Here is a 17,085-nt window from a genome sequence, read left to right as displayed (position 1 = left end):
AAGCTTCAAAGCCATTGTGGAGACTCAATGTGTGCAACAAAACATTCCTGCACTGCGGGGGTTGGGCTGGAAGACCCTCGGGGTTCCTGCCAACTGTATGATTCTATGTTGATGCAGCCTAGAATAGCATTAGTTGGGTTTGGGTTTTTTGCTGCTGCATCTCACTGTTGACTCACTACAAGCTCGTGGTCTACTAAGAGGCCTTGATCCTTTTCATATATATGTGTTGCTGATTATTCCTGCCTACTTGCAGAACCTGATATTTGTTCCTACTGAAATTCATTTATTGCATTCAAATACCACCTTTTCCTCCAAGGTGCTGCTACATGGTTCTCCCCTTCCACTTTTAATCCTTTATTTCTGTTTCTATTTTCTGTTGTTACTGTATTTCACCAGATCTTAACCTATTACAGTAGTTGTAAGAATGGAATCCCCTCCTCTTAATCCTGACAATAACCCTGTGAGGTTGGTCAGGATGTGAAGCAGTGTCAGGCCCCCAAGGACACCTGGTGAGCATCAGGGCCAAGTAGGAATTTGAACGCAGATCTGCCAAGGCATACTCTGACACTCTAACCACTATACCACACTAGCTCTGTCATGAGACTGTCAGAAATTGTGCCTTTGTGCGCTTCTGCTTCACGTTTAGGCGCAGTGTTCCGGTCCTTGTACTTAAACCTTCTGTACACAGAATAATATAATAGTGCATTTCAGTGCTTTTTTTGGGGGGGTACGCAGGGTACACATACCCCTAAACATTTTGTGAATCCTTTTACTTTTGTCCATTTACTGTATTTATTTTTCCTGATTTGAAATATAAAATGGTGATTTTCTAGAGTCAAAATGAGAGCACACCTAAACCTTTTTTTAAGAAAAAAAACACTGGTGCATTTAAGGTACTGTTAGCTAGAGAGGCAGAAAGGGAAAGTTTGGGCTGCTGTGTGTGAGTGTTGATTGACTGAGAGTCAGAAAGGGGGGGGGGCTGAGTTACTACAGCATAATAACCAGGGCTTTATTTACTTAAACCATCTATGTCCTTTCAAATGTGTTTGTGGGAAGGTGGTTATTCTTTTGTTTTGATTCATGTTTTTATTATGTCTTTTGTGTTTTTATTTTGTAATTTTATGCTGTGAAGCACTCTGATATCTTCAGGTGAAAGTCATCATACAAATGGGAAAAATTAATTAAATAAATTAATAAACAAATAAATAGCAAACAATAAATAGAACGTTAAAATACACAACCACACTAGAGAATAGCCACATAAATAACGAGAAGATCTAAAATACAGATAGAAAAACCCGTAGCAACAACAAACCTGCTAAGCCGAAGAGTTTGTTCAGCGGCCCCAGCTTTTGTAGCTGGAGTCAGTCTGGACTCTCCCAGGCCACATGGGAATAGGCCTGCAAGGCAGGAGAAGGTCTTCGAGGACTCACAGCCAGGATGGTCTCTCCTCATTCGCAGTCTCAGCTTTGTAGCTGGAGTCCATCTGCTCATCACCTTGGACTCGGCCCCCTCAGGCTGGTGGAGAAAGCCTGCAAGGAAAGAGTTGGAGGTTGAACTCAGTACTAGAAGAATAACCTTGTAATACCCATTGTTACAGTAGTAATAAAGTAATGAAGAATGAGCAGAAAAAACTGGAAGATTTGATACCATACACTTTGTTAGGGTTGCCATATTTGAAAAAGTAAAAAGCAGGACACCCTGAAAGCTGTTGAGCATTTTTTAGGAAGACCCCAACATTGTTGTGCTTTTTTTTAGGAACCCCCCCCCCCAATTTTATGACAATGCCAAAATAACCTGATTTTTTTATTGGTTTACCTAAGATCCAGGAAAATCTGGACTTGGGCAGCCCTAATTTATCTACACCAAGTTATCTTGAAATTAGTGATTATTTTTAATACATCAGTTGTACTCCACCTCACACCTCATTCTTCACTATGTTGGGGGTGAAGTGTTCAGGTCAGAGTTCTGGGGTGGCATTGGGAATAAGGGGGTTTTTGGTGAAAGGCCCAGCTGTGCCCCTTGAATGCAAAGGGAAGGTGGAGCAGGAGGCGGTGGGCACAACATGGGGGGAAACAGCCTCTGCATGGTGCATTCTGAAGCGTTTTTCAAAGTGCTCCATAAAAAGAAACTTCTATAACATTCCTATAAGGTAGACCAGAAGCATAGGCACACCTTTCCTGAAACTTCAGTTGTTAAAAATCAGTTTGTACCCTTCAGGTAGATGTTCCTGTTTCTAGAAGAGGTGGGAAAATGCTCATTTCGGTTTCTGTTACTTCCCTTTTGTTCCTTTCCTTAGTTATGGAGGTGTAAATCCTTTTAACCAGCCCAGGTTCCTTCACAGGCTAATACTTTCCCTCAGCCTCCCTCTCTCTCAGCAATGCCCCTCCTGAGGCGTTTTATTTTGCGCGCCAGACCCAGGGGATCCCTCGGCCCTCTTCTTTCTCTCCCCCCTCTCCCTCTCTCCTCCTCCTGGCCCCCGAGATTCTCCTCAGGCAGAGCCACTTCTCCCTCAGACTCAGCCTCTCCTCCTCCTCCCTTCCTCCCGTCTCAGCTCCAGCCTCAAAACTCCCTCAGAAAAGGCCTCTCATCTTCCCGCCAAAAGGGCTGGCTCCGCCCCCTGCCTCCGGCTGGCCAATCAGAGAGAGGCTCCAGCCCCCTGGTGGCGTTTCTGAGGGACTGCAGCTGCAGACTCGGCCCGGGCTCAGCTGTCTGTCTGTCTGTCTGTCTGTCTGTCTGTGGCAGAAGGAAGGGGCAGGCAAAAGAGAAGAGGAGAGAAAAGAACCCAGGGAGGAGATGGCTCGTAAAATGTTGCCGTGAGATTTGTTCCAACGAGATTTTATCGTGTTTTCAGCAGGAACTTTTAATGTTTCAAAAGATTTTATCAGGAGCTTATTATCTTGTAAAAACTATGACCCATGTCTCAAGCATAGAAGAGGGGAAAAAAGAAAACAACCCATTGAGGAAATGCCTTATGAATGTATGCAATGAAATGTGTTCCAACGAAAATTTGCATAGTTCTGTAAACAGGACATGCTACAAAACTCCCTTCCCCTTTAATATAACTTTTTCACGGGAACGTATTATCATGCAAAACTATGATCCATGTCTCAAGAGTAGAATAGATTTAGGTTTCATCTGGAACCCAAAATAATGGATCCAAACTAAAGGATTAAAAGGAGAAGAAAGATTACAAGGAAATATTGGGGGTCCCTCCATTGGCGCAGCAAAGAGGAGGCAGGGAAGGGCTAAAAGGTAAAGGTAAAGGTACCCCTGCCCGTACGGGCCAGTCTTGACAGACTCTGGGGTTGTGCGCCCATCTCACTCAAGAGGCCAGGGGCCAGCGCTGTCCGGAGACACTTCCGGGTCACGTGGCCAGCGTGACATCGCTGCTCTGGCGAGCCAGAGCCGCACACGGAAACGCCGTTTACCTTCCCGCTGGTAAGCGGTCCCTATTTATCTACTTGCACCTGGAGGTGCTTTCGAACTGCTAGGTTGGCAGGCGCTGGGACCGAGCAGCGGGAGCGCACCCCGCCGAAGGGATTCGAACCGCCGACCTTTCGATCGGCAAGTCCTAGGCGCTGAGGCTTTTACCCACAGCGCCACCTGCGTCCCGAATCAGGGTGCGCTTGGCAGGCCAAGAGTTAAGAGGAGCGGAGCTGGATTCCTAGAGAGGACCGGAAATAGGATGGAAGGAGGGAAGGTCCTCCGGAAGCAAAGCCCCTCCTCCCCCGGAAGAGGGGGCTCTTGTCGCCTTTGCAAGAGCTGCCTCGGTGTCGCCTTCTCCGCTGGGTGAGTCTCCTCTTTCTCCCCCCAGAGGGTGCAGTGGGGAGAAAGGGGGGTCCCAGGGCTGCCGGGCAGGGTGCATGGGGGGCTCCCCCCACAACTCGCAAAGTGGGGAAGCAGAGGGTCCTCCCCTGCAGCTGCTCCCCCTGCCCCCTCCCTCTCTGCAAACCCAGGGAGGGGCGAGATCCCGGGAGGTTTGCAGCTGTGGAATCTCAGAATCAGAAGTGCCATAAATAAAGGGAGGGAGCTCAGCCCATAATCTGGGTGCCGCATTTGGCACCAGTTTCCGAGTCCTCTTCAAAGGCAGCTCCATGTAGAGGGCAATGCACTCAGCACAGGAGACTCCTAGAATCCTAGAATCGTAGAGTTGGAAGGGATCCTTACGGTCATCTCGCCCAACCCCATAAAATGCAAGAATGTCAACTAAAGCATCCAGGACAGTTTAAAAACCTTCATGGAAGGAGAGTCCACCAACTTCACAGGGAGGCTGTTCCATTGTTGAACATCCCTTACCCTCAGATACTTAGACAGAAGCTCCTTGAATCCATTGGGTCAATTCCCGTCCTCTCAGCTTCCTCTTTGCCCATCTCCCTCAACCATTCCTCATAAGGCTTGGCTTCCAGACCCTCAGTCACCCTGGTTGCCCTCCTCTCTCCACCTCCCAGCTTGCCAATATCCTTCCTAAATTCTGCTGCCCCTAACTCCAGGAGGGGTCTGCCCAGGGCAGAATAGAGTGGGGCTATTACTTCATTGATCTGGACTCTAGACCTCTGTGGATGCAGCCTACAATCACATTAGCCTTTTTTGCTGCTGCATCACACTGTTGACTCATGTCCAGCTTGTGGTCTAATAATACTCCTATGTTCTCCATCTTACATTTTTGTGGTTGGTTCTTCCTGCCTAAGTGAAGAACCTTACATTTGTCCCTCTGGAAATTCCTGAGTGACATTGTACTTTCTCTAAGGCCCATCTGTAGTTGGAAAGGCAATGTATCACCTTTTGAGAGAAGCCTCATGCACTCCTGTCTCCCCACTTACCTTTGTCTCTTGCAGGCGACAGGAGATTGCCGGCAAGACCTCCTCATCCATCTTTGCTTGGTGGCGGAGCAGTTACTGTGGAACCAGCTCAGGTAGGGGGAAGGAGCCTTGTGGGGAAGAGGCGGGGGTGGGGTGGGGCAGCCACGATTCCTCTGGAGTCAAACAAATCTCTCGCTTCTTTCTCTTGGCATTTGTCAAAACTGCCTTAACAAAGACTGAAAATGTTATTGAAGAATGTTCATGTGCTGAGAATGAGGAACACCCACTTCATCTTAATTCTCCTTCTGAATGTCCCTATCAGTAGTCGCAGTTTTATTTGTCTATTTATCATGAATACTAAAACATGCTTCTCATCAGTTTTGTTGTTGTAGTTTAGGCCTTTAGTCGTGTCCGACTCTTCGTGAACCAGAGCACGATGGGCACTCCTGTCTTCCACTGCTGCTCATCAGTTTGCAAACTATAAAGAGCAGTGGCCATGATTCACCTAACCAGCCCCGTCTGTTGCAGAATGGGACTTTCCTCACTCTCCCTTCTTCGTGCCCCATGTACCCTTGGGGTTTTCTTAATGCACACAGCAAAACACACATAAAAATAATTCCATTAAAACATTAAAATTAGCATCCATACTTAAATAGTGCAGCAAAACAATCCCATGAAGACGACACAGAAAACAACAAAACAATTCATAGTAGATAATTGTTATACTGGCTAAGAGGAGGTCCTTTCTCTCTCTCTGTTTTTTTAAAGAGTTCACTGTCCTCTGAAGACATCGCTGTTCGTTTCACGGGTGAGCAGTGGGCATTGCTGGATCCTGACCAGAGAACGGAGGTCGTAGAGGAGAATTGTGGAATCATGGCCTCTTTTGGTAACCTTGACACAGGGCTTTATATTTTCTTTTGCTTCTTCTTCTTCTTCTTCATCATCATCATCATCATCATCATCTTTTATTTATCCAATTTACTTTCTTTCTCTATTTATCCTCTGTGTTTCATTTTTATTTAGTTTGCCTTCCATTGTATCCTAAATGGAACACTTTTAGTAAAAATTGATATTGAAACCCCTGAAAACAAACTTCTTATCTCAGTATGAAAAGTGGCTCCTTCAGAGCATGTGAGGTTCACCCCCAATTCATCTCCCATCTTCAGAGGGAGAGAATGATTCTGGTATCTTTGCCCTGCCTATCATAAATCATCACATAAGAATCTCTGCTGGCAGAGCGGCAACAGCCAAGAACTTGCCAGCCTCCCCCACCCAGGAAGTCACCGCTTCTGTCCCTTTTGCTTCACCAAAGAGATGTCTGGCATTAGACATGGAGCAGATTCCATGTTCGAACCAAACAAAATCCATGCCAGAAAAGAGCCAGGCTTTTGGAATATCAGGTTCCCATAAAGATGCCCCCAAAAGCCAGTCAACCAATTCAGTGAACCCTAAAGTAAGTCCTCCCATCTATCTCCCTTCTGTTCTTTCTCTCACAAGTGTTAATGACCATTGTTCAATAATTGTGGGGGGGGGGGGCTCCATTTCTTGCTGAGGCTGTAATCCATTTCTCATTTCTCTGCAGGTGGTGATGAATTGGAAATGAAGAACATGGGAGACCATGATGAAATTCACACAGGGGAGAAACGATATAAAAATTTGGAATGTGGAAAGAGCAGTCAAAGTTCCCATTCAACTTCCCATCAAAGAAATCCCATTGGGAAGAAACCTTATCAGTGCTTGGAATGTGGAAAGAGCTTTGGTTGGAGGGCTCACCTCACTGTCCATGAGAGAATTCATACAGGGGAGAAACCATACAAGTGTTTGCAATGTGGAAAGAGTTTCAGTCAGCGGGCCAATCTCACTACCCATCAAAGACTTCATACAGGGGAGAAACCCTATCAGTGCTTGGAATGTGGAAAGAGCTTCAATGAAAAGGCCAAGCTCACTTCCCACCAAATAATTCATACAGGGGAAAATCCTTATCATTGCTTGGAATGTGGAAAGAGCTTCTCTCGGAGTGACTCTTTCACTTTCCATCAAAGAATTCATACAGGGGAGAAACCCTATCAGTGCTTGGAATGTGGAAGGAGATTCAGTCAGAAGGGAAGTCTCACTTCCCATGAAAGAACTCATAGCTGGGAGAGTCCACATAAATGCTTGGAATGTGGAAGGAGTTTTAGTCAGGACTCCCATCTCATTTCCCATCAAATAATTCATACAATGGAGAGACCGTATAAATGTTTGGAATGTGGAGAGTGTTTTAGTCAGGAGTCCTTTCTCACTTCCCATCAAAGAACTCACAGCAGGGAGAATCAGAATCCCCTTGAATCATTGGATTGTTGCATTGGATTGGACGGTGAGAGTCATCTTCTCCAACCCCCTGCAATGAAGGATATTCAACAAAAGAATTCATGACAGATGGCCACCCAACCTTTGCTTAAAATCCTTCAATTCAAGAAGAGTCCACCACCACCTGAACTTATTGTTTCCACAAGCAAACAGTTCTTGCTGTCGGAAATTATTCCCGATGTTTACTCAGAATCTCCTTTCTTCAATACACCAGAGCAGGAGAAAGCAAGCTTGCTCCCTCTTCCATGGCACAGCTCTTTAGATATTGGAAGATGTCTATAACATCTCCTTCTCCATCTCCTTTTCTCCATAATAAACATCCCCCACTCCAATCAACCGTTCCTCATAAGGCTTGGTTTCAAGACCCTTGATCACCTTTGTCGCCCTCTGCAGCCCTAACTTTTGTAGCTGGAGTCTCTCTTTCCATCCATCTTACTTGGCCCTTCTGTCCCAGACCATGTGGAAATAGGCCTGCAAGGCATGGAGATGGTCTTCCAGGAGTCGCAGCCAAGGTGGTTTCTGGCCTCTTCAGGAGAGACAGTTGGAGGTCAGAGTGGGGTGGGAGAGTGGTGGGAGTTGTGAAGAAGGGTTGGTTAGATCAGTAGAAGAGGAACAGCATAATAAAGCCTCCTTTTACAGTTTTAATAAAATAAAAGTATCAGGCACATCTGAAAGCACATGCTTATGTACACAAAGTTACCTTCAACTTCCATTTTTATTTTTTAATAAAACAGTTATATTGCACCAGAGACGTCATTCCTTGCTATGTTGGGGGAGAAGTGTTCAAATAGGAATTCTCTGGGTTGGCACTTTGAATGAAAGGGATTTTTGGTGAAAGGCCCCTTGAATAAAATTGGGAAGGTGGCGCAGGGAGGTGTGGGCACTGCCAGAGCACCTCTGAGTGATGGCAAAGGGGGCATAACGTGGGGAGATAAACTAGACTTCTTCATGGGACATTCCAAAGTGTTAAAAGCGCTTCATAAAAACAAACTCTGACAACTGGTGGACCAGTATCATTTGTCCAGTACTGCAGTATGCTAAAGAAAATGGATGGAGAGCGGAGAAGGGTGTGAACCGGGACTTTCTTCCTTGCCCCCCACCAAAGAGTCTGATTTTTTTCTGTCTATTGACACCTGTTTGGTGCTGAACTGTGTTAGGTGCTGATTTTTTAGCCTTTGATCATTGTTATTTTCTTAAGCTGACTTTAAAGTGGGGCTGTTCTGGAGGGGGCACTGAGCTATGTCTGCCGCCTTAAGCTGGAATGGTGCCTGTGACTTTGTCCTCATTGCTGGGGCAGAAGGAAGGGAGTTGCCCTGAGGGATAGGTAGTCAAAAGAGAAGGAGAAAGAAAACAACCCACGGAGGAGATGGCTTTTAAATTGCTGCAATGAGATTTGCTCCAACAAAATTTCATCTTGTTCTTTCAGCAGGAGCTTTTCCTGTTGTTCCCTTGTCCATTAATTTAACTTTTCCCCAAGACCTTATTATCATGCAAAACTATAGACCAAGTCTCAAAAATAGAAGGGATTGAGGTTTCATCTGGGGCTCTCTTGATGATCCAAAATAATGGATACAGGTTAATAATAATAATAATAATAATAATAATTTATTATTTATACCCTGCCCATCTGGCTGGGTTTCCCCAGCCACTCTGGGTGGCCTCCAAAGGAATATTAAAATACAATAACCTATTAAACATTGAAAGCTTCCCTGAACAGGGCTGCCTTCAGATGTCTTCTAAAAGTCTGGTAGTTGTTTTTCTCTTTGACATCTGGTGGGAGGGTGTTCCACAGGGCGGGCGCCACCACCGAGAAGGCCCTCTGCCTGCTTCCCTGTAGCTTTGCTTCTGGCAATGAGGGAACCGCCAGAAGGCCCTCGGAGCTGGACCTCCGTGTCCGGGCAGAACGATGGAGGTGGAGATGCTCCTCCAGGTCTACTGGGCCTTTGAGGCTGTTTAGGGCTTTCAAGGTCAGCACCAAGAGGAGAAGAAAGGAGATTGCAAGGAAATACTGGGGGTCCCTCCATGGGCGTAGTAAAGAGGAGGCAGGGAGGGTTGCTGCGCCCCAAATCAGTAACAATCCATATAAATGCATAGCCCCCCCCCAATCCTGGCCTCGCCCTTGGCTCCTTCGGAAGCTGAGCTTTCCAAGCTTGGAGAGCCCCCTGTCGTGGCTGCTTCGGCTGAGATTCGCCCGGTTGGGGCTCCCTGCTTCGGGCCGAGCCCTTTCCCCAGCCAGCTGCTCCTCCTGCTTCTCTCGCCAGCCAAGAGGCTCCCCCAAATCCCCTCTCGGGAGAGAGAGGGAGGGAGGGAGGGAGGGAGGGAGGGAGGGAAGGGGGCTCGGGGGGCGCTTGGCAGGCCAAGAGTTAAGAGGAGCAGAGCTGGATTCCCAGAGAGGACCGGAAATAGGATGGATGGAAGGAGGGAGGGACCTCCGGAGGCAAAGCCCCTCCTTCCCCGGAAGAGGGGGGCTCTGGTCGCCTTTGCAGAGCTTCTCCGCTGGGTGAGTCTCCTCTTTCTCCCCCCAGAGGGTGCAGTGGGGAGAAGGGGGGGGGGTCCCAGGGCTGCCGGGCAGGGTGCATGGGGGGCTCCCCCCACAACCCGCAAAGTGGGGAAGCAGAGGGTCCTCCCCTGAAGCTGCTCCCCCCTGCCCCCTCCCTCTCTGCAAACCCAGGGAGGGGCGAGATCCCGGGAGGTTTGCAGCTGTGGAATCTCGGAATCAGAGATTTGGAAGGGAACCACGAGGCTCCAACCCTGTGCAATGCAGGAATCTCCACTAAAATGCTGGGCAATAGGGAGAAAAAGCGGGGGGAGGCGTAGAAATGGCATAAATAAAGGGAGGGAGCTCAGCCCATAATCTGGCGCTGCATTTGGCACCAGTTTCCGAGTCCTCTTCAAAGGCAGCTCCATGTAGAGGGCAATGCACTCAGCACAGGAGAATCCTAGAATCGTAGAGTTGGAAGGGATCCTTACGGTCATCTATCCCAACCCCATAAAATGCAAGAATGTCAACTAAAGCATCCAGGACAGTTTAAAAACCTTCATGGAAGGAGAGTCCACCAACTTCACAGGGAGGCTGTTCCATTGTTGAACATCCCTTACCCTCAGATACTTAGACAGAAGCTCCTTGAATCCATTGGGTCAATTCCTGTCCTCTCAGCTTCCTCTTTGCCCATCTCCCTCAACCATTCCTCATAAGGCTTGGCTTCCAGACCCTCAGTCACCCTGGTTGCCCTCCTCTCTCCACCTCCCAGCTTGCCAATATCCTCCCTAAATTCTGCTGCCCCTAACTCCAGGAGGGGTCTGCCCAGGGCAGAATAGAGTGGGGCTATTACTTCATTGATCTAGACTCTAGACCTCTGTGGATGCAGCCTACAATCACATTAGCCTTTTTTGCTGCTGCATCACACTGTTGACTCATGTCCAGCTTGTGGTCTAATAATACTCCTATGTTCTCCATCTTACATTTTTGTGGCTGGTTCTCCCTGCCTAAGTTTAGAATCTTACATTTGTCCCTCTGGGAATTCCTGAGTGACACCTGTACTTTCTCTAAGGCCCATCTGTAGTTGGAAAGGCAATGTATCACGTCTTGAGAAAAGCATCATGCACTCCTGTCTCCCCACTTACCTTTGTCTCTTGCAGGGGACAGAAAGTTGCCAGCAAGACCTCCTCATCCATCTTTTCTTGGGGGCGGAGCAGCGACTGTGGAACCAGCTCAACTAGGGGGAAGGAGCCTTGTGGGGAAAGAGGCGGAGGGGTGGGGAAAGCCATGGGTACTTTGGAGTAGAACATATCTCTCGCCTCTGTCTTTTGGCTTCTGTCAAAACGGCCCTTAACAAAGACTGACAACATTACTGAAGAAGGTTAATGTGCTGAGAATGAGGAACATCCACCGCACCTTAATTCTCCTTCTGAATGTCCCTATCATTAGTTGCAGTTTTATTTGTCTAATTATTGTTAAATACTAAAACACACTTCTCACCAGTTTACAAACCATAAAGAGCAGTAGCCATGATTCACCTAACCAGCCCCATCTGTTGCAGAATGGGACTTTCCCCACCCTCCCCCCTTTGTGCCCCATGTGCCCTTGGAGCTTTCTTAATGCACACAGCAAAAGACATAAAAATAATTCCATTAAGATGTTAAAAGAAGCATCCATACTTAAATTGTGCAGCAAAACAATCCCATGAAGACGACGCAGAAAACAACAAAACAATTTGTAGTAGATTATTGTTATACTGGCTAAGAGGAGGACCTTTCTCTCTCTCTCTCTCTCTTAAAGAGTTCACTGTCCTCTGAAGACATCGCTGTTCGTTTCACGGGTGAGCAGTGGGTATTGCTGGATCCTGACCAGAGAACGGAGGTCGTAGAGGAGAATTGTGGAATCATGGCCTCTTTTGGTAACCTTGACACAGGGCTTTATATTTTCCTTTTGCTGCTTCTTCTTCATCATCTTTTATTTATCCAATTTACTTTCTTTTTCTATTTATCCTCTGTGTTTCATTTTTATTTAGTTTGCCTTCCATTGTATCCTAAATGGAACACTTTTAGTAAGAATATATTAGTAAAAAAAAATTGAAACCCCTGAAAAGAAACTTCTTATCTCAGTATGAAAAGTGGCTCCTTCAGAGCATGTGAGGTTCACCCCCAGTTCATCTCCCATCTTCAGAGGGAGAGAATGATTCCGGTATCTTTGCCCTGGCTGTCATAAATCATCACATAAGAATCTCTGCTGGCAGAGCGGCAACAGCCAAGAACTAGCCAGCCTCCCCCACCCAGGAAGTCACTGCTTCTGTCCCTTTTGCTTCACCAAAGAGATGTCTGGTATTAGACATGGAGCAGATTCCATGATCGAACCAAACAAAATCCATCCCAAAATCTATTCCAGAAAAGAGCCAGGCTTTTGGAATATCAGGTTCCCATATCCCTGAATGCCAGTAAACAAAGCCAGCGAACCCTGAAGACCTCTCATCTATCTCCTTTCTGTTCTTCCTCTCTCACAAGCATTAATGAGCATTGTTCAATAATTGGGGGCTCAATTTCTTGCTGAGGCTGTAATCCATTTCACTTTTCTCTGCAGGTGATGAATTGGAAATGAAGATCAAGGGAGAGAATGATGATATTCACATAGGGGAGAAACCAAACGAATATTTGGAATGTGGGAAGAACTTTAGTCAAATCTCCCATTCAGCTTCCCATCAAAGAAATCCAACTGGGAAGAAAACTTATCAGTGCTGGAAATGTGGAAAGAGCTTCAGTCGGAGGGGTCATCTCATTATCCATGAAAGAATCCATACAGGGGAGAAACCATATCAGTGTGTGGAATGTGGAAAAAGCTTCAGTCACAGGTCCAGCCTTACTTCCCATCAACGAATTCACACAGGGGAGAAACCTTTTCCGTGCTTCGAATGTGGAAAGAGCTTCACTCGGAGCGACTCTTTCATTTCCCATCAACGAATTCATACAGGGGAAAAGCCTTTTCGGTGCTTGGAATGTGGAAAGAGCTTCAGTGAGAAGTCCAATCTCATTTCCCATCAAAGAATTCATTCAAAAGAAAAATCATTTCAGTGCTTGGAGTGTGGAAAGAGCTTCAATGTAAGAGCCAGTCTCACTTTCCATCAAAGAAATCATACAGGGGAGAAACCTTATCAGTGTGTTGAATGTGGAAAGAGATTCACTCAGAAAAAATGTCTCACTTCCCATGAAAGAATTCATACAGGGGAGAAACCATTTCAGTGCTTAGATTGTGGAAAGAGATTCACATGGAGCAACTCTCTCACTTCCCATCAAAGAATTCATACAGGGGAGAAACCATTTCAGTGTGAGGAATGTGGGAAAAGCTTCGGTAAGAAGGGTGATCTCACTTCCCATCAAAGAATTCATACGGGAGAGAAACCATTTCAGTGTGAGGAATGTGGCAAGTGCTTTGCTCGTAAGGAATGTCTCACTTCCCATGAAAGAACTCATTCCTGGGAGAGCCCTTATAAATGCTTGGAATGTGGAAGGAGTTTTAGTCAGGACTCCTATCTCATATCCCATCAAATAATTCATACAATGGAGAGACCATATAAATGCTTGGAATGTGGAAAGAATTTTAGTCAGTATTCCTACCTCACTTCCCATCAAAGAACTCATAGCGCGGAGCATCACAGTGTCCCAGAATCATTGAACCGTTGCATTGGATTGGATGGTGAGAGTCATCTTCTCCAACCCCCTGATATTCAACAAAAGCATTCATGACAGATGACCATCCAGCCTTTGCTTAAAATCCTTCAAGAAGAGTCCACCACGTGAACTAGTTTGTTCCAAAGCCAAACGGTTCTTACTGTCAAAAAATTCTGCCTGATGTTTAATCAGATTCTCCTTATTTGCATCTTGAATGCATTGGCGTGGGTCTTTCCCACGAAAAAGCAAGTTTGCTTGGTTTGGGTCCTTCCACTGGAGCAGGAGAAAGCAAGCTTGTTCCCTCTTCCATGGCCCATAATCCGTAGTGAAGTGCATAAACTGCCTTACTGAGAGGAAGCTGAAACCTCCTTTCCCGCCCCGTATGCAACATCTCTTTCCTGCACTTCAAGGGGTTTGACTAAAGGACCCTCTGTGCTCCTTCCAACTCTACAGTGCTGGGATTCTCTTGATGCAGCTTAGAATAGCATTAGCCTTTCTTTGTTGGTGCTTCACTCTGTTGACATAAGAGCCCTAGATGCTTTTTATGTGTACTGCTGGCTAGCTAGTTGTCCCTCATCTTGTATTTGTGCAGCTGGTTGTGCCTGCCTAAATGCACGTCCTGACATATTGAAATTCATGAATTGCATTCCTATAACACCCTGTCCTTGAAGGTGCTGTTAGACGGTTCTTTCCCTACTCATCTAATGCTGACAATAATTATACCACGATTTCCTCCAAGGTGGTGTTACATGGTTCTCCACATTTTCATTTAAGGCTGACAATAACCCTATGAAGTAAACTAGGCTCTGAAGCAGCACCTGGCCTCCAAGGTCACCCAACTAGCTTCATGGCCAAGTGGTGATTTGAACGCAGGTCTCTCAGGTCATAGTCCGGCACATAACCACTATATCACACTAGCTCCGTTTTGAAACTCAGAAAGTGTGCATGCATGTGCCTCTGCTTAACATTAAGTGCAATATTTTGGTCTTTATATTCAAAGTTTTATGCACATGTACCAAAACAATTGTGGTGAGGATAGTATAATCCTAGATTTAAGGTAATGTTAGCTAGGGAGCAGGAGAGAGGTGAGTGTTGACTGGCTGAGAGCTGGAAACGGGTTGGAGTAATTCAACAGAATATCTGATTGTAAATTGTTTTGGCAAGGGGGAGTTATTGGTTTGCTTTGTTCTTGTTCCAATTTTTATTATGCATTTTGTATTTCTGTTTTGTGTTTTGTGTTTTTATGCCATGAATTGCCCTGAGATCTTTGGATGAAATGTGGTATAAAATATAATTAACAAACAAACAAACAAATACAATTAAAATAGTCATATTCAAAGTTAGTACCTTCTGGACTTCCTGGTTTTCTAGTCATTATAGCCCCTGTACTCTTCAGCAGCCTCAGCTTTTGTCGCTGGAGTCAGTCTGGACTCTCCTAGGCCACATGGGAAAAGGCCTGCAAAGCAGAAGGTCTTCCAGGACTCACAGCCAAGATGGCTTCTGGCTCTTCAGTAAAAGTCAGAAGATGAACTCAGTACTATAGGAACAGCCTTCCAATACCCATTGTTACAGTACAAATAAAGTGACAAAAGAAAAGAAAACTGAAGATTTGAAACCATACAGCTATGAAGAAGAGTTTGGATTTGATATCCCACCTTATCACTACCCAAAGGAGTCTCAAAGCGGCTAACATTCTCCTTTCTCTTCCTCCCCCACAACAAACACTCTGTGGGGTGAGTGAGGCTGAGAGACTTCAGAGAAGTGTGACTAGCCCAAGGTCACCCAGTAGCTGCAGGTGGAGGAGCAAGGAAGCGAACCCGGTTCACCAGATTACGAGTCCACCGTTCTTAACTACTACACCACACTGGCTCCCTATTGTACACTGTTACCTTGAACTTCTCGTTTATTTTTAAATAAATCAGTTGTACTCCACCTCACACTTCATTCTTTGCTACGTTGGGGGTGAAATGTTCAGGTCAGAGTTCTGGGGTGGCAGTGGGAATAAGGGGGGGTTTGGTGAAAGGCCCAGCTGTGCCCCTTGAATGCAAAGGGAAGGTGGAGCAGGAGGGGGTGGGCGCAACAGGGGGAGAGAAACAACCTCCGCATGGTATATTCTGAAGCGTTTTTCAAAGTGCTCCATAAAAACAAACTTTTTAAAAATTCCAATAAGTTGGACCAGTAGCACATGCACAGCTTTTCTTAAACTTCAATTGCTAAAATGAGCTGTTACAGGTAAATTGATGTTCCTGTTTCTAGACAAGGTGGGAAAATGCTCAAATCGGTTTCTGTTACTTTTCTCTCGCTCCTTTACTTAATTATGGCAGGTGTAGCCGTTCAATCCTTTTGACCCAGACCAGGTTCCGTTCCCTCAGCCTCCCTCTCTCTCAGCAATGCCCCTCCTGAGGCGTTTTATTTTGCGCGCCAGACCCAGGGGATCCCTCGGCCCTCTTCTTTCTCTCCCCCCCCCGACTCAGCCCCTCTTCCTCTCTCCTCCTTCTGGCCCCCGAGATTCTCCTCAGGCAGAGCCACTTCTCCCTCAGACTCAGACTCAGCCTCTCCTCCTCCTCCCTTCCTCCCGTCTCAGCTCCAGCCTCAAAACTCCCTCAGAAAAGGCGCCTCTCATCTTCCCGCCAAAAGGGCTGGCTCCGCCCCCGCCTCTGGGTGGCTGTCTGGATAGCCAATCAGAGAGAGAAGTTCCAGCCCCCTGGTGGTGTTTCTGAGGGACTGCGCCACCAGACTTGGCCCGGGCTCAGCTGTCCATCTCTCTGTCTGTCTTTCTTAAACCCACCCCATGAGTGGGTTTTCTGCCTGTGTGCCTGAAAAAGGAGTGAGGGGCCCACAAAAGGATATGAGGGGAAAGACGAGCTAGGAAAAGGGTAGTAATGGGGCAGGCAAGGGTGCCATTTAAGGACCAGGGGCGACGGAGAAGGGTGCCATTAAAACCAATCAAATCAAGATAGTAATCGCCTTACTCTGCCTTCCAAACCTGGCACCACACTCCAGTGTGTGGCAAGACACACTTCGAACTGTCATGGCTTCCCCCAGAGAAGGGTGGTGACGAATTGGAAAATCAGAACAATGGGAAGTTTGCAGAGCGCTTCAGTCGGAGCTCCCATTCCACTTCCCATCGAAGAAATCACATTGGGAAGGAACCATATCAGTGCTTGGAACGTGGAAAGAGATTCCACTGTGGCTCCCCCCTCAGTTGCCATCAAATAATTCATATAGTGGAGAAAGCATGTAAGTGTGTGGAATGTGGACAGAGGTTCAGCCGGAAGGAAAGTCTCAACTCCCATCAGAGAATTCATTTTGAATAATATTTATTAAAAATTTTAAGGGTTACAAAAAGCAAAAGTAAAAACACCATATTAAACAAAAACAACACAACACATCACAATAAGGAAAAAAGAAGAAAAGAAAAAAACAACACAACTAATCTTCCCATAACTTATCTTTCATTTGCTTGTTTCCTTGACCTCCTCACACCTCCCTTTTTTGTATTCTAATTCGGTTAACTATTTCAGCAAATCCTTTCCATCTTTTCCAATTTTTGTTCTGTAATTTATCTCAATATGATGTAACTTTACTTTCCCTCCTTTCACCAATTAACAGTATTTTTTCCTAAACCCTTATAACATTTCTGCTAAAACCACATAACTTCATTCCAACATCCTTCTAACATTCATTAATTTTACAATGTTTCTGTAGATCGTCTTTAAATTTCTTCCAATCTTCCTCCACCGTCTCTTTCCCCTGGTCTCGGATTCTGCCA

At 46.1% G+C, this 17,085-nt stretch overlaps 2 protein-coding genes and 2 long non-coding RNA genes across 4 annotated transcripts in view; 2 read left to right on the top strand and 2 right to left on the bottom strand.

Annotated features, from left to right (window-relative positions):
• The window catches only part of LOC307202194 (uncharacterized protein), a 31,956-nt gene extending 24,061 nt beyond the window's left edge, over window positions 1–7,895 (top strand). The window contains exons 4-5 of the mRNA XM_079951962.1: window positions 5,571–5,688; window positions 6,385–7,895. Of these exons, the coding sequence (XP_079808088.1) occupies window positions 5,571–5,688; window positions 6,385–7,217 (951 nt within the window). The 3' untranslated portion in view covers window positions 7,218–7,895. The remainder of the gene's footprint in view (window positions 1–5,570; window positions 5,689–6,384) is intronic.
• The window catches only part of LOC307202250 (uncharacterized protein), a 47,443-nt gene extending 32,198 nt beyond the window's left edge, over window positions 1–15,245 (top strand). The window contains exons 2-4 of the mRNA XM_079952103.1: window positions 4,839–4,915; window positions 11,431–11,548; window positions 12,229–15,245. Coding sequence (XP_079808229.1) covers window positions 11,536–11,548; window positions 12,229–13,388 — 1,173 coding nt within the window. The 5' untranslated portion in view covers window positions 4,839–4,915; window positions 11,431–11,535 and the 3' untranslated portion in view covers window positions 13,389–15,245. The remainder of the gene's footprint in view (window positions 1–4,838; window positions 4,916–11,430; window positions 11,549–12,228) is intronic.
• The window catches only part of LOC307202369, a 39,719-nt gene that overhangs the window by 17,243 nt on the left and 5,391 nt on the right, over window positions 1–17,085 (bottom strand). The window lies entirely within an intron of this gene.
• On the bottom strand, window positions 22–15,817 carry LOC307202357. Its single transcript, XR_013832846.1, has 3 exons — window positions 15,789–15,817; window positions 2,176–2,523; window positions 22–1,532 (listed from the first exon to the last, which is right to left on the bottom strand). It is a non-coding gene; the product is annotated as an uncharacterized lncRNA (long non-coding RNA).

The sequence above is a fragment of the Podarcis cretensis genome (genome assembly GCF_951804945.1).
Source record: "Podarcis cretensis genome assembly, chromosome: 13".
NCBI classification, from domain to species: domain Eukaryota; kingdom Metazoa; phylum Chordata; class Lepidosauria; order Squamata; family Lacertidae; genus Podarcis; species Podarcis cretensis.
The sequence above is the reverse complement of the archived record's forward strand: the minus strand, read 5'-3'. Positions and strand labels throughout refer to the sequence as shown.